Raw genomic sequence first — 22,606 nt, forward strand, 5'->3', positions numbered from 1 at the left:
TTTTCCTTCCACTTAGTATTTTCTTTTCTAGAAGAGAAACATCTCTATTAGAAGAATCATTAGACAGGAACAAGAAAGATTAGTAACTTGAAATACCCGCAGTGTTTCAAGTTGTCTTGCTACAGTCAGAGAGGAAATTGATGTAACGACTAGAAACCTTTGACTAATTTGTTCAGCACACTGTTTTTCAACCACGTATTGGACCTTGGGCCTGAGAAGAGGCAACTATAGAAACAGACATGACCAAATCAGGCCACAGTGCCAGGGCAGTCTGTGCCAAGGATTGATCATTTCCCCCCACATAAGTCTTTCCCAGACTATTAGCTAATGCTTGGCACTGCTACTCCAAAATGAAGCACTTAATATAGTTATACACAATTCCCGTTTACAATTTATGCCCAAGGGCCACACAAAGAATACATTAAAATATAATGTAAACTCTTTTAAATCAAAGCAAAACTTTGAAACATTGTAAAAGCTTTTTCCAAGGAGTGGGGTTAGAATCTAAGGGAGCGCAGAACATCAAGAACTGAAGCAGCATTAAACCAACCCCCTCTATGAGTGTAAGGAACTCGGTATTTAGGAGGCGAGTTCCTTAGGCAACAGAATAATTGGAAGATGATCTTTTAGGAAAAGGCAATTTTTAAAAAGTTAACCATTTATATACTATCATCTGGTGGTGAGGTTTGCCAAGGTCTCTGTTCATCAAAGACCAACTGTTAATTATGTGGGTGTGGTCTGCTTGCCCTGAGGAGGGGGGTGGTACTTCTTTGTAAGACAGAATTCCAACCAAACAGATGGAACCCATATATCAGTAGTCATTAAAATTGGTGAAGGGGGTGAGGAGGGGTGTATTGTCCCTATCACAATGTGACAGACATCAGACAGCATTTGAAAAAACAAATCACATCAAGATGCCATTTACTAGAGAGCTTAATTCCAATCAGTTCTAATTGCCTCTCTGTTCCAGAATGAATATCTGCATAGGCATTTTAAGATCCTTTGGAAAAAGGTTTGCTTTTCCTTAACTAACAAAAAAGCTGAGATTTTCCAATATGTGTGGGACAAAGGTTGGAAAGCATACTGTCTTTAATGGGTTTGTGCAGATTTTGTCTTCTCATTTAAAGTGTTGGTAATCTGGTGAATTTCTGATCCAGGAGCCAAATGCCTGCTTCTGAAGTGTCTTCCAGGCTTCTTGGTAGCTGGCTGCTGCCACCTTGTATTCCCAGTATGTTTCAAGCTTCTTGATCCTAATACAAACACATCCACACATAAAGCTTTCTTGAATATCGACACAGTTTTAGCCAACAGACTAAAACAACTGGACAGCAACTCTCACGGATGGTTAAAAGGAGTTCGCTGAGGAACCTTTAATGATGCTAATTACTATCAGATTCTGATAGAGTAAAATATTTTACAAAACAAATAGTTGCACCTACTTCTTGGCCAAGTATTCTCAAAATTTATGACCTGGCCCAGTTGACATAGCCCATCATCCTCCAGTTACCTTGTTTGTACACTGCCAGCAGAGGAGAGATTAGGGCCTTTATCAGACATAAGTGACTCTCCCAATAGAACATCTGAGTGCTCATTCTGAGGTATATTTAAGATGTTCAAGTGCAGTTAAAATTTTTTCATTTTTTTCAGTGCCTGATCATCTCTTACTCAATATAGCAAGTGTCTCCCTGGACTAGTTTTCTCAGTTGAAAGATGGAGAGCTTTGCTTTAGATGATTTCCAAAATTCCTTCCAGCTTTAACAAACTTTTAAACTTTTTAATTTAGATTCCCTTGCTTTCTATCGAGTGATTTGCTAAGACACTTCCCACAGCAGAAACGTTTTTCTTATAACTACAAGTATAACTGTACTTCTGTTGACCCCCTACTATATTTGTCAACCAAGGCACACAGGCTAGAAAGCTTGATCTCCATTGGGTTAGTTTGAGGCTCTATATATAGCCTAAGCTTGTGTTAAAATGACCAGCTATGATGCAGTCAGTTTTCTGTACAAAAAATACAAGTATCTTAGGAAGCAAATGACACCTGATAAAAGCTGCCAATAGTCTAGATATTTGGAATGCAGAGCAGCAACAACATATGGCTGGATCTCTCTAGATGAGACCTTTTTGGTGATGGTCAGCTTTACTAGTGTCCTGACCAAGTACTGTATTAGTACTGTCCAGATGCCCTTTAATTCCTGTGAAAAGTAAGTCACTGATGGGAATAAAAAAGGAGTGAGGAGGTTCTGAACAGAAAATCTAATACATAAGAGGGCTATGACTACTCTGAAAATCTTTTCCAAAGTGTCGTTTGACTAAGGATCAATAAAAGCTAAACAATGATAGTCTAAGCCAAAATTCTAATCCTGGTTCTGTTTGCAACTCATCGCATGGTTCTCTCTGGGTCTTAGAACCAACAAACAACTCTACTCTTACCACCCTCACATTAGCCACATGAAGTGTCTTCTAAGAAAGACATGGAAGGAAAAGGGTCCCCCCCCCCAAAAAAAAAAATGGCCTACTAGGAAGCTGTGACACTCTGGCACTTTTCCTCCTCGAAATAAACTCTTAAATATTAACAGCCCGAAAAAATAGTCTTTTAACAATGACAATTAGGTTGGTTACCTGAGAGATTCGGGTTGCTTGTTCTCAGAAATACTGCTTACCAGATTCTGGAACATGTTGAAGAGTTCCACCTTACAGACTTTGGATCTGTTCAAGAGAAAAACAACTACTAACTCACTGTTGAGCATAGGCCCAAGCAGTGTATTAGGTACATCAGAGGACCCAAAAGATTCATTACTCCAGGGAGCTGTGACTTCCTTGATAGACCTAAGACTTTCTTTCTATTACATGAAACCATGGGTAAGTATGGAATGAGTGCTTCCTTGTGCATACAAAATGCTGTAAGAATTCACAGATGGCAGAGAGCATTGTTGGTTATGTTAGTGATTAAGGCCTCATGAAAGAAGGACAGTTGAGCAGCGTGTAAAAGAAAAATTAGAGGATCTGAGTGGAGGCCAGGAGATACCATATTTTAGGTATGAAAAATGGACAGCATTATTCAAAAACACACTGGGAGAGGAATGAGCACAGCATATACAGTGAATGGCTGTGCTTTTACCGAAGGGATTTTTAACAAGATGTGCTTCAATGCTCTGTGTTGCTCAAGTAGCGGTCCCCATCATGAAATGGACCTTTTGGGAGATGCAGCTCCCTAGCCAGAGGGGATCTCTAACCAGGAAAGCTAATATAGGTGAAAATGAGTCTAGTAACTATTTAATTTGTTTAAATGCCATTACTGAGTCAGTGTTATACAAGTGTAAACCTTAGTTTCCAAGATCTATTTGATCCCAGTCAACCTAGGTAGACAATTCTATCCAAGTCTTAGATACTAATGGGGCTGACAATGGCTGAAAGATCCCAGAGATTTAGAAATTACTATGTAGCCCTGAATGGGCACAGGCTAAAATGCACTAAGGCCTACTTTTAACAAATTATATTATAAACCAGTGTCAAAAAGAGACAAAAACTCTTTGTATCTTGACAGATTGTTTTGTTCCTGTGCAGGCCACTGTTGACCTAGATGTATCCTTGTGGGCAGGGACTTAGGGAGCTGTAATTGATTACATGTATTTTTTGAGTGTTTGTCTCCATAGCCTTATTGAATGTTTATTTGTATTTAGTAAAAGGACAATATTTTATTAAAACTTACTTCATTGACCCAATCTCTCCACTTACAGCCAGTCTGTACATGATCTCACTGTTAAACTGCTGAGGTAATGACTGATATGAATATAAAACTAGTAACTAATCTGAGCCGGTGACAAACTAGCTACCTAAAAAAAGACAAAACATAAAGCTTTAGCATCTTTTCACCACTAGTACAAGCACGCAGAATGGCTGCTGAATCAGTGTTTAGTGTCTGTGGATGCAGACTGACTCTACTACTCGGGCCTTGAAAATCTTGGCAGTTGGGTTAGAATCAGAGGTTCTCAATCTGGGACCTGTGAACTTTTTTAAAAAAAGATTTGGCAACTATTTCAATATAATTAATTTCTCATGTAATCTCGTATATTTTAAGCATTTAAAAACATTTTGAGAAGGGATCCACAACAAAAAAGTCCATGAGCCCATGTTGTAGAAATGGGCTGTTAATTTGGAAAAGGAAAAAGGAAATTCTTCTTATCACTAAAACCAGAGAGATGCAAGACAGTTATTTTTTTCAGGCTGACTATCAAATTCATGTCTAGAAAACAATATTGCTACATCCATCCTAAGAACTATTTTGATGAGTCCATGAAACAATATGAAACTCCTGCTGAGCCCAGAAAAGCCCATTCCCCGAATACTTATTTTAGTGAGCTATTTTATCCTCAGATCATTCAAGGCCTTTTCAAAAACAGATTTGGGAAAAGATGTAACAGCTTAAATATTTAGCAAGAAGAAACAGAAGCATCTAGCTTGATGAGCTTCCAAGAAATAGTGGACCACTGTCACAAGCCCACCACTTCTAGACCTCTCCCCAAACTCAAATGCCTACTTAATCATCACTTCTCTTTAGCAAAAGCTCATTTATACCTTAAAAATGGCACAAAATAACTGGCTCTTCCTGACTTGTTTTGCTTTTTGAGAACCTCCTTTTCAGAAAGGATAACCAAGAAATATGTAAAAAAAAAGGGGGGGAGGGACAGGAATCTATAAAACCTGGGAGGGTTTTCCCTCCCCTTAGTATTTTTATGACAGTCGTTTTCCAATATATATTCCACTAATTCACACCCCTTTCCTATCAACAACCAACAATTAAGCAAAACTGATCCAAACACCAATCACTTCTGACATCATATGCATTTTATATGCACTCCTCAGAAGATAGTGTGTCACCATTTGTCCTCCAAGGCTAAGAGTAGTCATTACCTTTAATCTGAGTTCTGCTGCCTTTCAATGTTGTTTTTCTTTATATTTCTGTAGTCAATTTATGTTATTCTGATTCTGCAGTCTTTGCTTTGTACCAGTTTAATTAAATCTTAATTTATTACATGTGCCTTAATTTTCTATATTTATCACATCTCATGGTATAATGATATTACCTTACATCCAGATGTCACAATTTAATCATCTGTTCCCTAGTTGATGAAAATCCTGTTTCCATTTTTTTGGGGGGCGGGCTGCTAAAGAAAAAGTACTACCCTGATTTTTTTGGCATGTATGGGACCTTTTTTCTGATTCTAAGGATATGTATTCTTCAGTAGACTCACTGGGTCAAAGGGCACGAACAGTTTAATTTGATTTCTGACATTTGACTAGTTAGACCAATTCACAGCTCCACCAAGAGTTTATATACTTGCACCTAACAAGTTATTCCTAACTTTTCCACATTTTCTATGTTCTGTAAGGTATGATAAGCCACTAGGGATAGCACCTGATTCAGAGTCTACTGAATATATGAGGTTATCAATGAAAATAAAGAGAAACTGAACTCAGTGTTGTGCATGCAGATAAATAGATTAGTGAAAAACTTGGGAAAAAAGTTCGAGAAGCTTAAGAGATGAATGTTTGGTTCAGAGTCTCATGCCCTTAGCTCATTATATTAAAAGACAGTATCTTGGTGATTGGTGTTTATATTTTGACTTCCCATTTAATGTTCTTAGAATAGGGTGGAATCAGATTAAGACGAAACAAGCACTGCTCACCCAGCTATACTTTGAGGCTATTAAAGCTCTATTAACTTTATGGTGCGGGTAAGGGAGATGCAGACTCCAAGCTTCCACAATCCATCAATGTACCTCAGTAATAATCAGGAAAAAACTCAATTAATATTCGATGTTAAGAAATGTACCAAAGGTTAAAAAAAAAAAAAAAATCAAAGTTCTGATGGAAAAGATCATTTTAAAACTGCACACTTCTGCCACAATAAGGAGGACACTGTGTGCTGGGCCAAAAATGTGGGAATGAAGAGCTCTGGCTTCTGATCCTTGACTCTGCTAAGGTGAGCAAGAATGTCAAAGGAATGAGGAGACTTTTGCTTTTTCAAAGTTTGGAGGACAGGACCAATATCCCAATGACTCATATAGAAGACAGGTATTTGAATTTCTATTAATGTCAAATAACTGCTCAACTGTAGGTTGTCCCCTTTTAGAAGAGAAAGGGACTCAAAATACCTTCCATTCTTCATATTATCAGGAAAGAAAGGGAGCTGAGGAGGCAGACAGGACTCCTGACCTGCACCAAAATACTGGAGAAAGAAAGAATATGATCCATAGGAGAAAGGGGAAAAGGATAACTGCAGAGTTGTAGCTAAATAACAGACAGGACCCTACTGCTACAGAAGGAAAGATTTTTAAACTGATGCAAAGCAAAGACTGAAGAACAGAATAACATAAATTGACTGCGGAAACATAAATGCAAACAACATTGAAAGGCAGCAGAACTCAGATGAATTCCCCTAAGGCATGAAGATGTGGATCTGCCATCAGGCAAGAGATCACCTTTAAGAGTCAGAGAGAGAAAAGAACAGTACTTCTTGGTGATTTTCTTTTAAAGTAGCTACTTGAAGCTGATGAGGATGATTATGGTGGAGGAAGATCTGCTGTCTTCCTGGGACATACATCCAGGATGGGACCAAGAAACCACCAAGATATGCCACTTTATGAGTATCCATGTTTGGCGATTCATTTGGGCATAGATGATATTGTTAGCAGTTATCTAGAACATTAAAGGTTATGAAATACCTGGCAAGAAACTGAAGACCTTGGAAACCTTGTATTTCCACTATAGAGGAATGACAGATCCTTGGATCATTTAAAATATATTTTCATAGACTCTCACAAATATCATCAAAAGAGCTTTAAACTGAAAAAAAAATGTGGAGAGAAAATTGTGAGTCCACCCAAAAAAAAAAAAAAAACCTATAAAAATCAGCCATAATTTGGAGAGATTTACATGAACTGATGCTAAGTGAAATGAGCAGAACCAGGAGATCATTATACACCTCAACAACGATACTGTATGAGGATGTATTCTGATGGAAGTGGATTTTTTTGACAAAGATCTAACTCCGTTTCAATTGATCAATGATGGACAGAAGCAGCTACACCCAAAGAAAGAACACTGGGAAATGAATGTAAACTATTTGCATTTTTGTTTTTCTTCCTGGATTATTTTTACCTTCTGAATCCAATTCTCCCTGTGCAACAAGAGAACTGTCTGGTTCTGCAAACATATATTGTATCTAGGATATACTGCAACATATTTAACATATATAGGACTGCTTGCCACCTGGGGGAGGGGGTGGAGGGAGGGAGGGAAGGGAAAACTCGGAACAGAAGCGAGTGCAAGGGATAATGTTGTAAAAAAAATTACCCTGGCATGGGTTCTGTCAATAAAAAGTTACTATAAATAAAAAAAAAAAAGAGCCATAATAAAGGAAGAAAAACAGTAGAAAAGCCGCCAAATTCATAGGAGACAAAATACCATGAAAGGCACCAACTGAAAAACCAGTCTGTGATATGTACACACAAAAGCATAATTAATGTATGGATAATAATGACAAGATGACCAAGAGATTTTAATGTAAGGAGGCAGACTGAATTAGTGTTGAGATTTGGTAGAATATGAATATTGTTGCTCTGGAAGGATTTTTAACCTTAAAAGGCCTACGTATGGAAGGATGTCAGAATAAATGGTATGGTGAGACTGGAAGTCTCATTAGAGGCAAGATGCATTTGGTGCAGATCAAAGGAGTAAGGCTATTAAAACATATAACCAACCACCTGGAATAAGGAAGCTGAAATGGTTAGAAAATAGATTAGAACCTTGGCTCAGAGATAGGAGATAGGAAGGTTAGGAGGCATTGATTATCTGGAGGCTTAACAAAGTAGCCAATAATTTGTTGGCATGTTTTAGTTATTTCAGTACTAATAAGAGCAGCAGATATTCTACATATGCTTTTTTACTGACAAGAAGCCACCATTGCTGAAATAAAATGGAAAGGACTTGAAGGGTGGAGATTGGATGCAGGATGTGAATACAATAAAATCTGTGCTAGAAAAGCTGGGCACTGACTTCTAATTTTAGAAGAGCAGATTACAAAGGATTCAAAGGAGGGAAAGGTAATCATGGGTTACAAGCTGGGTTCTACAAAGATAAAAAAACTTATGAAGTCTTAATGTCCTTAATGTCTACATCCATGAACTCACCGGCCAATTTAAAGTATAAAAATGACATGTGCAGAGACAGAAAGCAAAGTCAGATGATAGAGAATACATAGAAAAATGTGGCCTGGTCCTGTGGGAATATTGGATACTACAGCTCCCAGTGGGGTAATGCTGGAGGCGAGTGAAGAATAAAGAAACCCCAAAGGGTTTTTTTTTTTTTAAATTATAATGAAAAAAAGAGGATGCTCAAAGGAAGTGTTGCTTGTTGTACAGAGGAGAACACTAATGCACAAAGGAGAGAAGGAAGAAATACTCAACTGTTATTTTACTTCTTTTTTCTCTTCCAAGGAAAATGATCTTTGACATAGAAAAGGCAGAATGTGGTTGACTCCTGGTGCTGTAGGCGAGATTCTCACTCTAACATGGCATTTGAGCTCCCTCCCATCTCTGATGTTTGTGAGTTCCTGCAGAATCCGCTGAGAAGTAATGTCTGGGGGAGGATTCTTTCTTTCTAGTTCTATGCCCCGCCACAACTCCAGCAACCGTCCATCAGCAAGCAGCCAGCCCTCCCCTCCGAGTCACAGCACTCACTCCTATCTCGCTCTTCTATTTATATCCTCCAAGCTCAGCCCAGGACTTGGCTCAAAAGAAGCACTGAATTGCCTTCTGACTACTCTGTTGCTTCATTCCCTGCCAGTCCCTCTTCTCTGTCCCTATAAAAATGAGAGAGTCTCAGGATGCAGCATTCCTCCCCAAATATTGCCTGGATAGCGCACCTGGCCTGTGGACTTCCAATGCTCTTCTTTGTAGCTCCCTGCCTGAACCCATTGCAGGTCACATCGAGAGGCTGCTCTGGGACTGCACTCCAACTTATGGCTGTGAGAAGACACAAATCACCAAGTCAGTACCATCTAGCATGGGAGCTGTGCTACAGTACACTAGAGAAAGGGGAATTAATGTGGGAATTAATGCTGACTCAGGTGAGAGATAGGGAGGGTCCAATAAAGTCATAAAGGAGATCCACTCCTCCTCCCCTAACATCTGACTGAGCTCCTGAAATGCACCAGCTCTGACAGATCCTCTTGGTTACAAAAGCAGATCAACTAAGTTTGGAAGGGCTCATGCCCAAGGATAGTGTAGATGGGATTTTTGGCTATGGCAACTCTAGAAGCGGCAGTGGGACTGCAGTGTCTTGGCAGAATAAGGATATCAATAAACTCCAACAAAGAACCTTGAACACCGCCAAGAATATGATGAGATCATATAAGAATATATATTTTGTCGTTTCTTAAAATTCTGGAATAAAAACGGGTTGTTTTTCTGTTAGAGCTGCTAATTGATGAAAATTGATTTTTGTTGAGAATATTACCCATCATGCTGTAGTGTATTAGATGAACTGGATGGGGAAGGTCATTCCAGAGAAAATTCCTCACTCTGGAAACTGGATCCTAGGATGTTCCATAGTATAAGAAGGAAGAATACCGGGTTACTCACCAGCCCCACAAGGAACAATTTTCCCTGGGAAGTTGGCTCTCTTTGCCTGAACTGCATGGTGGCTGTGTTCAAACAGCAAATCTGACTGAAGCATTTTCAACTCTTGGACTTGGAAACCTCTGGGCAAGCTGGACACATGCTGACACCTAATGAGGAGGAAACAGCACCTCATCATTTAGAACCAACAGTGCTCTGACACTCTCTCTCCCACCACCCCTCGCCCCAGACTTCCTAATGACTGAGAATTCTTTATGAAATGTCCAGAAACCCAACCCACAGGATCATGATATATTCACTCCAGGCTGAGGAAACAATCATTTGGTTTCTCCCTGCCCCCACCTTGCAGAGACAGCAGTGGAGGAAATTCTGTTAAGGATGTATTTTTTTTTAAGTGAGATTCTCTCATTTGATCTCATCAATGAAAAAAGCAGCCACAACAAAATCTGTCCTTGGACTCTGACTTAGATGTAAAACGTCATGGCTGGATAAAGGTCAGAAGACAGGCTGGTTTCCTATACAAAGGGTACTTTCACTTTTCTTTGTGTCTTTTCTCCAAACATGCCCCAGAGAGAATGATAATGGCAAACACAACCCTAATCAGACTTCAGAAATTATCCTTTGTTTGTGGGGATTAAAATGCACCTTGTTTCCCCATCAGACCAGGGGATTCTCTGGACACAGTGCCCTAGCCAGGGCACTTACAATATCCTCAGACTCTGGAGGAAGTACCTGTCACCTGACAGGAAGCACAGCACCCAAGAAAGATCAATGCATTGTGAGTTCTCGGAAGCCTATATTTAGAATTAGAAAATGGATTTGAGTCTCAGCTCCATCATGAACTAGATGTGTAATTTTGGGTGAGTCACAACCTCTCTGAACTTCTGTATGATACAGAGATTAATACTGACACTACTCCACAGCTCAGCTGGGAGAATCAAATCAAAGGTCAAATGTCCAGCTGGTGAGCTGAGCTCAGGCCACTGTGCTTAGGCTGCCGCTTCCCAAGCCCTGGCAGCCATTCTCTTACCTGTCAATCAGGGCCCTCTTCATGGCCTCAGGACTGTAAGGGCATTTTCCAATGACCAGGGCTGCCAGGTAGACCGGCTCCTCCAGGAAGTGCATCAGCAGGGCACCTTGGCACCCAAGCACATTCCACCTTGCCAGCTTATCACTACAGGACATAGAGGAGGTTTGGTCTCCGCGGCCTGGCTTTACTCGGAGTAATCCCACCTGGTGATATTCGACACCAGGCTTCTGAGTATCTCCAGCTTCCCCTGGCACACATTTTGCTCCAGTTCTATAAATATCCACTACTTTAGCACCAACTGGGACAGTCCCCTTAGTAGCTGCTGGTCCTGCTGCTGATCCATTTGCTGGAGAGCTGGAGTTGCTGGCATCTGCCGGTATTTGTAAGCTCCCTTCCTTCCCAGTAGAATAATGCATGGCTATCTCACTGAGGATGTCTGTGGAGAGATCCCTGCTCTCTGTTCTCATTCTCTTAGTTATAAGATGTGCTGGGATTTCTTCCCCTTTCCTTTTATTTTCTAGCACCACAGAGTCACTAATGGCCTCTGCTGACTGGCTGATTGCTCCGTCACTACAGACTGGAGAGCAAGGCTGATCTTCACCCTCCAGCATCGGGATGATGGAGGCATCCCCACCTACAAGACAAAATATTCCCGAAGACAAAGACTTTTACAGTTGTTGCTACCTGAGAGTTTTAGAGACATTCTAGCTATTAGAGATTTTTGCTTTACATTGCTTAAACTCCCAGTATCCCTTTTCCTCCTTTTCCTCCGATCACAAAGAATTTTTTTAAAAAGAAAAGAAGAGACAACCAAACCATACATTGAAAAAGTTTGAGAACTAATGCAGATTTACTCACACCTGTAGATCTCCCATCTCTACAAAAGTGTTGCCCAAATGATGCTTCAAGTTCACAGTTATCTCTACTCCAGATGAAGAGAATTCAGTGCCAGAATGGAAAGCTTGTTCCCTTTTTAGTATATGCCTCAGTGATTTTCCAAGACTACAGATCATATGTGATAGTCAAAATGTCATTAAACTTCATTTTTCACAGTCTTTAGCTATATCAAATATTGCTTGAAATAACAAATTTGGCAGATGACGTTTACTTAACACTGCCTGGTTTACATAGTGCTTTACATGATTTATTTTGCTTCATCTTCACAACAGCCCATGAGGGAGACTGTGAAAGAACAGCTAACAGGAATTCCCTCCTAGAAGGAATGTGACTTGCCAAATAAGTGGAAGTGTGGATATCTGAGTTTTCTGGTTGAAAATACAATATTCCTTCCTGTTATGGGCCAGAATTCTGGTACTTAAAACAAGGATTTTTATAAAGTGTTAACTTGGTGGAATTGATAAGAAAATGGTTATCTAGTTTAGCATGGTGACTAATAGTTCTCTAGTTCAGTACATGTACTTAGTGCTTAATATAGTTCCACAAGACTCACACCTATGATAATGGTGTTTATAATGGCCAACAAAGACTGGACGAGATTCATTCCATCTTCAGTCAGGTTCCTAGGGGCTCTCCTGAGGGACCAAGGGACTGAGAGACACTCATTCCATCGTCCACCTTTGTGGTGGCTGGAGGCTGAAGCACAAATCCTTGGACTCCGACTCACTTTCTCTCACACCACCATGGTGGCCTATCCTCCTGCATTTTCTCCACTGAAACTAAGTCCCCTCTGAAGGCCAAGAGAAAGCTAGCTGAGCACCAGGTGAAGGAGACAATAAAGACTTTTGGACTTTAACACCTGGCTATTCTTGTGGTGATTACTCAGCTGAAAGGAAGGCTGGTCCAGAGACCTCCAAAAAACCGAACCAAGAACACTACACCTTCCATTGTATTTCTTTGCTGTACATAATGGTGAATCATCCATTAAAGCCTGAAAATCTGCTGTGAGGATCTCTTAAACAATTATCAGAATACCATGATGGAAAAGAATACTTGCCTTCACTTCAGAAGACCTGGGTGCAAGTCCCAGCTTGAATGATTTGAATCAGCTCTATTACTTCCTAGCTGTATCACCATGAGCTGTATCTGGGAACCTCAATTTCCCATTTGTAAAGTGCTTCAGATCATTCTACTTGTGATGATCAAATGAGTGAACGAATCTGAAGAACTCTGTAACTAAAGAGCTAGTATTAAAATGGATTTTGTTCTTTAGGCTCTTTTTTTGAAAATGAACATTTTCTTTCTGAATCTTTTTAAGGTACACTTAGAGTCCTATCTGGATAACACACTCTAATAAGAAGACTGATATTAGATACAATCACATTGGTGGGAAAATGCAGTGATATTGGCTTAAGGACACTATAAAAAGCACATGTAGCTTTGATTAACTTGGAAATGGAAAAGTGGGATCTCTCATAAACACAAAGATTCAGATATACTCACAGGGAGTATGGCTAGAAAAAAACACAAAATGCAAGTCTGGTTTGAGCTTCCACATTCCTTTCTTGGTTCCTGGCATAAAGATGCTGTCCTGGGGCAGGCTGGCTGCAGTCCTGAGCTGATGGAATAGGTACCTGCCGAGTAAAAAATATTAACATAAAGATTTAACTGATAACTGGAATCCCTGGGGTTTGGAAGAATATGGCTAGGCCCGCTCTCAGGAAGGAGCTGTTACCCAGAAGATCTGAGCATGGAGTAATGGTCAAGTGGAGAAGAATGATACAGCTTGCCCTTCTACCAGAGCTACCAAGCTCTCCTCCAGCAGAATATGGTTCATTTTATCTCCAAGACCCTCCTTAGTCAAGCTGATTAATTGCTTTTAGATCACTGGCCCTTACTGCCTACACATCATTATCAATGGCACCAGAGCAACTATTGGAAAATTTCTATGCAGCATAAATCAGGGCCCAGTGCCCAAGGATTCCTAACTTCATTTAAGCTAACAGTATTGAGAACATTAAGACACAGTGGGCCAAGCGATATTATGTGAGCAGGTGAAGCCTCAGTGATTAAGTAGGACTTGGTTGGTGCAGAAATTATTTTTAAAAATCTGGCTGATGGGTAGGAATCAATGGACAAATACTTATTAAGCACTTACTATGTGTCAGGTAAAATATAAAAAGAAAGTAAAAATGATACTTGTTCTCAGGCTGCTTATATTCTTGCAATGGGGCATTAAACATATCTAAATTAGACCAGAAAATATAAATACAGAGTAGAGGCAAAAGGAATAGTGGTATTCACAGAGAATATGGGAATCAGTGTCATCTGTTACAGCAATCATATTGTTATTAAATCTGGTGAGGCACTAGAAAGAAGAACTAGAATTCTTTTTGGGGGAGGGAAAGAGGGAGAAATAACCAGGATTAAATGACTTGCTCAAGATCATATAGCTGAACTGTACAATATTTCAGAGTCCGATTCTTTTTGTACAGCAAAATAATGGTTTGGACATGTATACTTGTTTTGTATTTAATTTGTACTCTAATATATTTAACACGTATTGGTCATCCTGCCATCTAGGGAAGGGGGTGAGGGGAAGGAGGGGAAAAATTGGAACAAAAGGTTTGGCAACTGTCAATGCTGTAAAATTATCCATGTATATAACTTGTAAATAAAAAGCAATCAAAAAAAAAAAAAAAAGATCATATAGCTGGTAAATGTCTGAAGTCGAATATGAAGTCAGGCCCTCCTAACTCCAGGGCTGGTGCTCTATTCACTATACCACTTAGCTGCCTTGAGGTGTTATAATTCTAAGCAACAACTTGATTTGGAGCAGGGATTCTTAATATTTCTGTATTTACCATAGAGCCCTTTGAGTAATCTGGTGAATACTATGGATCCCTTCTCAGAATCATGGTTCTTAGAAAAAATTATAATTATAAAAAATGTTAAATTTCAATTAAAGGTAGATAATTTAATCTTTTCCCCATCCAAGTTCATGGATCTTCTGAAATATATTTACTATTTACCCTTTGGGGTAAAAGACATTTTTCTTTTTTCCCCTCGAGGCAATTGGGGTTAAGTGACTTGCCCAGGGTCACACAGCTAGTTAATATTAAGCATCTGAGGCCAAATTTGAACTCAGTTTCTCATGACTTCAGTGCTGGTGCTCTATCCACTGCGCCACCTAGCTGCCCCAATAAACATTATTCTTAAGAATTTCCATACCATTGGTAAATTTGCTGAGCAAGAATATTCCTTAAAATTTTTTAACATACAAGGAATGTTATAGAAGGCATTAAAGTAGTTTTAATAGTTTCTAATACTTCACCTCTGGAAACTCCTCTTGGCTATGACCTCAGCATGACTGTCATTAAGGATGTCTCCTGTGTCAAAAATAAGAAACCCTGTGAAATCACATGGAACTTGAAGAGGGCTCCTCCCCACCCCTCCAAGTACCATAATGATTTTTTTGCCTTTACCCCCAGAAACAGAAAGATCCTTCCCTTGCCACTTTGGACAAACCATGCTAATCTTATTAAGGTTTCACACCCACTCCCAATGGTACATCAATAGCAAATCCTTAAACTAGAGGGCTCAGCCTCATCTGGGTAGCACTTTGGATGATTCTTTTGCTTAATATAAGGTCTTGTCTAGTAACTAAAAATGTTTTCCTACCTGCAATGAGAGTTGCTGACCAGGGGAGTAAGGTTCTCTTCAGCAACCTAACATACCCATGGCTGCCCACTGTCTCTGGTGTGCCCATTGTCCTAGCAGGAAAAATAGCTTTTTTTTAACCACTATAACCTGGAATTGTCCTGATGCTTACTGCTCCACACGTGATTGTGAGAGCCTCAGGAGCATATGGAACAGACTTAAAAGAACTAAGGTTACAGACAATTTTAACAAAATACCCATGGAAAATTCTACACTGATGTCCCTCCTAACCTGGGTCTGAATTCTTTTCCCCTGAAAAAGAGAAATATTAAAAAGCTCCATTTTCCTCATCTCATGTTAGAGATTGCCAGATACGTGGCAAAACTGATGAGAGGGAATCATTTGTATAAATATGTAAATACTTGATGGGTTTCATTTTTTTTTTAAACTTCCCCTTCTGAAATTAATTTTTTTTTTCATTAAATGGCTTTTCATCCCTTCTTGTGCTTACTAAGTAAGCGTTGGATACCTAGCTAACTTCAGCTGGCAACCGCCCCGTCTCTTGCTAGGAACACAAAAAGAATATCTCAGCATGGACACTAGTTTCAAAGATATCAGAATCCATGACTCCCCCCTTGCTTACCACTTTTTCTCATTTTGGACAGGCCAATGCATTTCGTTCCTGTTCCCATGGAGACAACTTCCTTAGTTACTGGGAAAAACAAATGATCAAATGAGTTCCCATTATCTCAATGTTCCTCAGGTTTAATGAGAGGTTACTTAGTAGCTTGTAGCCATGAAAAGATTCCTGTAATTAACAGCACATCTGGTACAAATCAATCACTGTGGTCCTGGGAAGGGCAGAGCAGGGGGTCCTTAGTGATGAACCCCATCGTTTCAGATGGAGAACATGAGGCCCAAGAATGTTAAGCATCTGATCAGGAGCCTGCTGCAGCAGATCTAATTGCTCCCTCCCCAGGACCAGGGAGGGACAAAACCTTGAAGAGGACATGCTACGTGACTGTTTTGCTCATAAGACTCTCTCTCTCTGCATTCTTCTATAGCAGCAACTTAAAGCCTGCTCAGGACTGATGCTGTTTTTCCTATCAGCTGAAGAGAAGCAAGCTCCTTGAGGGCAGGCGCTGCCTCATGCTGATCTCCGAATACTCAGTGTCTGGCATCTAGTTAGGTCCTTAATAAAGACTTGCTGATGGCCTGCCTGGTGTCTCACCTTGGGAGGACTTGTCCCTGGGGTCACTAGAGCCTTCGGCTGTAGAATTCACCTTCACCACAGCTGCCAGCAAGGTCCATTCTCGATCAGGCTCTGGCTTCCCTTGCTTGGGCAGCCTGGTGCTGTAGTGTGTGTAGCACAGATGGGCAATCTCATCTGCAGTCCACATGATCTGAGCAGAAGCCCTGGCCTCCATCTGGGTCAGATCTGATAGGGCATCCTGGAAAATGGAAAGGACAGACAAAAGGAGCAAGGGCAAGTAGATGGATACTTCCACCAGAAATTTGTGCAGTCAGCTCCAACCAAAAGAATCTTTTCCATCATGCTATTCCTATGCACAGGGATCCTGGCAATACATACCAGTGGTGTCCTATACAAGGTCCCCACAATATTCCTATTGCAGACAAGCCAGATTAAAATGTAACTGGGAAATAGTAAATAAAAATACCTAATAAAATATAGATTATGTAAATATATGGTTTTTGAAGTCAATATGCAGCCCTAATGGATTCTTTCATATTTCTTCTACTTGAGTCTAACAAATTATCCCATGAACATGCTATTCCTATGACAGATACCTACTTAGAGAAAAATGATAGATAGAAAAAATCACATCTCAAGAGCAGAACCTGATGATTTAAACTGTTCTACCATACAAGTTCACATTTCTTTTTTTTTTAAGGTTACAAAATATTGTATTCAAATTCTGCTTATTAGCTACGATTCTTTTTTTTTTGCAAAACCTTGTGTTCCAAATTTTTCCCCCTCCCCTAGATGGCAAGTAATCCAATATATGTTAAACATATTAAAAATATATTTATTTATCAGTTTTCTGTTTACTAAGTGTTTCCCCATACAATAAATTAGATAACATACCAAGTACTACCCCATTTTGCAGATGAAGAAATTGGGGCTCAGAAATTGTGATTTGCCCCCCTTCCTCAGTATTGGAATGACAGTAGCTCACCATGCTGTTGAAAGGCTCAGATGAGACAATATAAGTAACTAACTTGGCAAACTTTAAAGCACTATTTCACTGAATGACAGCTTAAGAACTTATTTTTCCCAATTGGTGCCTCCTGAGCTTTGTGGGGCACGCCAAAACTAGCAATTCTACCACTTAACTATTGCTCCACACATCCTAACTAGTTATGACGGGAAGCAACACACATCCACCTGTAAGAAAATCACATTATTGGCATTTAAGACCTAATATAGGAAGGGATTCCTGGATTAAGAGGAGTCTCCCTGGAATTGGGTTTAGAAACTTAAATGCAATTAAGTAAGTGCCTCCTGACTGGAAAGGGTAATGTGTTTCATTTTAAACAATCCCAGATCACTATATCCAAGCTTCTATTCTTGAGACACAGGGCACAATAAACACCTTTGTGAATAATACTCATTCAATTAAATAAACATTGGTTGCTCCCTCAAGCATCAAAATGAAAGACAAGAAGATAATCTGGGTGACCACAAGCTGTCAATCTCTACATGACAAGTGACTGATCTGAATGATGATCACCAGTTTAGTCTCTATATCAGTGAAAACTTTCAGATTCATACCAAAATCAATACAATCCCAATGAAAATTTTACCTTCTTCAGAAAGCATTCCCTAACCCCTTTTAATTTCAGTGCTTTCCTTTGTTTCTTATTATCATGCTCATTTTGAACATATTTGCATCTTCTTTTCCCTATTAGATTCTAAGAGACTTCCTTTTGCCTTTTTTATCTGTCTTGCTTTGGGGTAGCGCCTGGCATAAATAGGTGCCTAATAAATGTTTGATTAAGCTTCTCTATGGGGCAGCTGTGGTAAGGACGAGCTACAGATGATAAGAAGCTCCAAGGTACAACTGGGATAAAGGTAAATGAGAAGTCTAGACATAAAATGTCTCCCAATGCACCAATCTAGTTTCAAAATAAGAAATACAACCTCTGATGAGTATCTTTTGTGAATTAATTGTTTGGGGAAGAAACGCAAGTTTAAGATTAGTTGCCTGGCTAATAACTACAACTTAAGTTCACTTAGGCAATGTTCTAATTAAGGGATTTAGTATTTGATTGCTGGATGGAACTTGGATATCACCATTGGGTCGGTATCCCAAGCTCAAAGAAACGGATAATGGACCTATATGTACAACAATGTTTATAGCAGCTTTTTTTTTTAAGTGGCAAAGAATTGGGAATTGTGGGGATGCCCATCAATTGGGGACAAGCTGTGCTATATGATTGGGATGGAATACAATTTGCTATAACAAATGGGGAGCAGGGAAATTTCAGAAAAACCCTCCTTCAGGAATAAAACAGAGGAACTCAAATGCAGAATGAAGGTTAGCTTTTTAAATTTTATTTTTCTTGTTTTATTTATCTTGGTCTATGTTTTTCTTTTGCAATGTCTAATATGGAAACATGTTTTACATTGGATTCAGTTACATAATTGATATAAAATTGCTTACTTTCTCAAGAGAATGGAGGGAGGGAATTTGGAACTTAAATTTTTAAAACGTAATTAGAAAAGGTTTAATAAAATAAAAAATACATTAAAAAAATAACTTATCTAACTCAAATCTTGTTTTACAAATCCCACAGGCTGTGATTCTTTGGTCCTCAAGGGTCTAAACTCAGTAACTTATCCCTGGGTAAATGATCATCTGGATTGCATTTCAAGATGTATACTATCTTTTGGGGCAACTCATTCCAATTTTGGATAGCATTATCAGGAACCTCCAAATTAATTATCAACCTCCAAAGACTCACAGAAGCAGGACACCCACCCGTTTACCCCTTCTCATTTGAGCTTCACCACACAATGACCGGGGGAGACATTATTCCCATTTTAAACGCATAGGCTGTGACTTGGCAACGAGCCCCCTATTAGTGTCAAGAGCTGGATTCGAACTCTGCTTTTCTGGACTTCAAGTCCGCATTCAACTCGGTCAATTTTTTGTTCTGGTGGAAGAGCCAGGCCCGGAAGAGGCACGGGGCCGGGTGTACCCTCATCTGTGAGCGCTCTGGGCTCCCCCGGCCGCTGAGCGCCGCATACAGCCACAGAGAGGACTTCCGGTCTGGGCTGGCCGGGGGTGGGGGAGACCGCACGGCAGCCCTGTCTCCGCAAGAGCAGAGAGAGGCTCACTGCAACCGCCGGGGCTCCTGGGGGCTCCCGCGACCTCGCGGCCCGACGCGAGCAGCTCCAGTCCCAACCTTCCTCCCTCCAGCCGGGCCAACCAAGCCAATCCCACTCCGCTCACCCTCTGACCCGCCGAACCCGGCTCCGGAACTAAGAAGTCAGCCTACAGCGGCGGACGTGACGTCAGACAGCCTGTAAAACGCAAAGCACGCTGGGTTACGTAGTGGTTTGGAAGCTGGCTGCTCTGCACAAACCTCCACTCCGGTTGCGCATGCGCAGAGAAGACCTGCCAAGGCAATTTGTTTGCACACCCTTCAGCGGTGCGCTGCATCGGGTGCTTTTGCGGGGAGGTGGCGAAATGTACGACCACCCATTTACGTTTAATCTGCCTTTTTTTTTTATCATATATTTTATTTTATTTTATAATAACTTTATATTGACAGAACCCATGCCAGGGTAATTTTTTTACAACATTATCCCTTGCACTCACTTCTGTCCCGATTTTTCCCCTCCCTCCCTCCACCCCCTCCCCCAGATGGCAAGCAGTCCTATATATGTTGGATATGTTGCAGTATATCCTAGATACAATATATGTGTGCAGAACCGAACAGTTCTCTTGTTGCACAGGGAGAATTGGATTCAGAAGGTATAAATAACCCGGGAAGAAAAACAAAAATGCAGATAGTTCACATTTGTTTCCCAGTGTTCTTTCTATGGGTGTAGCTGCTTCTGTCCATCATTGTTCAATTTCAACTGAATTAGCTCTCTTTATCGAAGAGATCCACTTCCATCAGAATACATCCTCAGACAGTATCGTTGTTGAGGTATATAATGATCTCCTGGTTCTGTTCATTTCATGCAGCATCAGTTCATGTAAGTCTCGCCAGTCCTCTCTCTGTATTCATCCTGCTGGTCATTCCTTACAGGACAATAATATTCCATAACGTTCATATACCACAATTTACCCAGCCATTCTCCAATTGATGGGCATCCATTCATTTTCCAGTTTCTAGCCACTACAAACAGGGCTGCTACAAACATTTTGGCACATACAGGTCCCTTTCCCTTTTTTAGTATCTCTTTGGGGTATAAGCCCAATAGAAACACTGCTGGATCAAAGGGTATGCACAATTTGATAACTTTTGGGGCATAATTCCAGATTGCTCTCCAGAATGGTTGGATTCGTTCACAACTCCACCAACAATGCATGAGTGTCCCAGTTTTCCCGCATCCCCTCCAACATTCATCATTATTTTTTCCTGTCATTTTAGCCAATTAATCTGCCTTAAATGTTAATTTTGTTGTGCATGACTTCATGTGTATAAAAGTCTTAGGCAAAGCACTTCAAGGTGACTGGAGTCGATTTGTTCCACGTCACCCAGCCAACTTTGGAGATAAACCCTAATTTCTCCCCCTTTCCTCCCTCCTCCCGCCCCTGCCAAGTTCAGAGGAAGAGACTGAACTTTTGCCACGCCGGGGGCTGGGTTTTGGGAGCATGTCACCTCTTCAATCCATCCCCTATAAGGACAGTTCTGAGATTACTCCCTTGCTTAGCAAGGTTCCTATTGATTGCCTCTAGGAAAAGGTTGGACACTGAGACCTTTCCAACTTGACTCGAGCCATAGAACTGAATGCACACATCCCAGCATCGTACCTACTTCTCACTTCTGCCTTGTTTTCCGTATACATCAAGCTCTCAGGTCGGTGCCTTTGCACTTGGTAAATCCCATCCCTGAAACATACTCCCTCCTCCCCTCATTAGCTTTCTTTGAGGACCACTTTTCTCTGGATCCTTAGCTCCTGGTACCTCAGAGGCTATTTAACCCTTGGAGAATGAATGGGGAATAGAGGACAGAATCCGAAAGTTGGGAAGAACCAAAAGCAATGTCCTCCACGGTATCAGCAAGAGGTAGGTCCTTTAACATCTGCTAGAAAATCTAGCAGGACGAGATTGTTCTACTTTGGGACTGAGCAAATGGTTGAGAACCCCAGTTTTCTTGAAGTCAAATTATTTGCCTCCTGGCAATAAAATAAAAAGTTCCTCAGCATTGCTTCTGGAGGTTTTTCTGAAACAATACTGGTATTCTGAGGCTGACCCTTGTTTTGGTGTCTACTTTCTTTTTTATGGGGCCTCCCTTTAGAGACTTGCAGACAACTAATGTATACCCCAGGATACTCTTTCCCAGACTTGGCAATAACAGTTCTCTGTATAAATATTTGTTATACAGTTTATAAGGCGACATGAATGCAAAGCCTATAGTAGTTATCTTTGTTATCCTCCTTAGGCCTTTATTCAACGTTCTTGACCTGTGAATTATGGACTAAAAATTGCTCCCCAGAGCAGGTCAAGATCTTTCCATGGATCTCTGCCACCCAGTGTTTGCAAATTGGATGAGTCTGCCTCTTCAGCCTTTACCCATCAATATTAAAAATGTTAAACAGCATACATCAAAAATTTATGCCCTCAAGGAACACTAAGATAAAATACCAAGTATACCAAATATTCTAAGATATAATACCAAGTGTTCTAAGAAAATTTCAAATGTTAACATGTATGTGTGAGGGATTTTTTTTTGGGGGGGGGCCTAAAAAAAAAGTAACAACTGCATTATGGCTTATTTTTAAATAAAGGCTTATCCTTATTTTAAAAAAGGATTTTCTTGGGCTTCTTCAGTCCCCAAGACCACAGGGCTTCATCAGAATTTACCCTTCCATGGGAATACCTTCTCCAGAGTCCTATAAGCCTTCCTAGCATGAGTTCAATTTAACAGTGGCTGGAAAAAAAAAAAAGGCTAGAAGCCCATTCCAAAGTAATAGGCATCCACAGCAATCCCAATAAACTTTGGATAGAAAATGCCATCTGCATCCAGAAAAAGAACTATGGAGATTGAATGTAAAGCAACACATACTATGTTCACTTTTTTTTTTGTTCTAAGTGATTCATAAAGAAACATGTATTTAAAGTTAATATGCCATAATAACCAGGGAAAAAAATGAAAAACAAAACAAAGTAATTGG

The 22,606-nt window shown here is 40.2% G+C and overlaps 1 protein-coding gene across 3 annotated transcripts; it reads right to left on the reverse strand.

The window, feature by feature from the left end:
- Positions 1-890: 890 nt before the first annotated feature.
- ADAT1 (adenosine deaminase tRNA specific 1) lies at positions 891-22,560 on the reverse strand. 3 transcript variants are annotated; one of them, XM_051974665.1, is made up of 10 exons: positions 19,710-22,560; positions 16,463-16,682; positions 15,875-15,943; positions 14,906-14,960; positions 13,075-13,205; positions 10,675-11,308; positions 9,648-9,793; positions 8,930-9,029; positions 2,623-2,709; positions 891-1,250 (listed from the first exon to the last, which is right to left on the reverse strand). In XM_051974665.1, the coding sequence occupies exons 2-10, from the start codon at positions 16,656-16,658 to the stop codon at positions 1,118-1,120; spliced, it is 1,551 nt and encodes a 516-aa protein (XP_051830625.1). In that variant the 5' UTR covers positions 16,659-16,682; positions 19,710-22,560; the 3' UTR covers positions 891-1,117. The 3 variants fall into 3 exon arrangements, with proteins under 3 accessions (XP_051830625.1, XP_051830626.1, XP_051830627.1); XM_051974666.1 differs by lacking the exon at positions 19,710-22,560 and adding an exon at positions 15,253-15,344 and having other exon boundaries at positions 16,463-16,554; XM_051974667.1 differs by having other exon boundaries at positions 1,057-1,250; positions 2,664-2,709; positions 16,463-22,560.
- Between the last annotated feature and the right edge of the window lie 46 nt (positions 22,561-22,606).

The sequence above is a fragment of the Antechinus flavipes genome, chromosome 2 (assembly GCF_016432865.1).
Source record: "Antechinus flavipes isolate AdamAnt ecotype Samford, QLD, Australia chromosome 2, AdamAnt_v2, whole genome shotgun sequence".
Taxonomy (NCBI): Eukaryota; Metazoa; Chordata; class Mammalia; order Dasyuromorphia; family Dasyuridae; genus Antechinus; species Antechinus flavipes.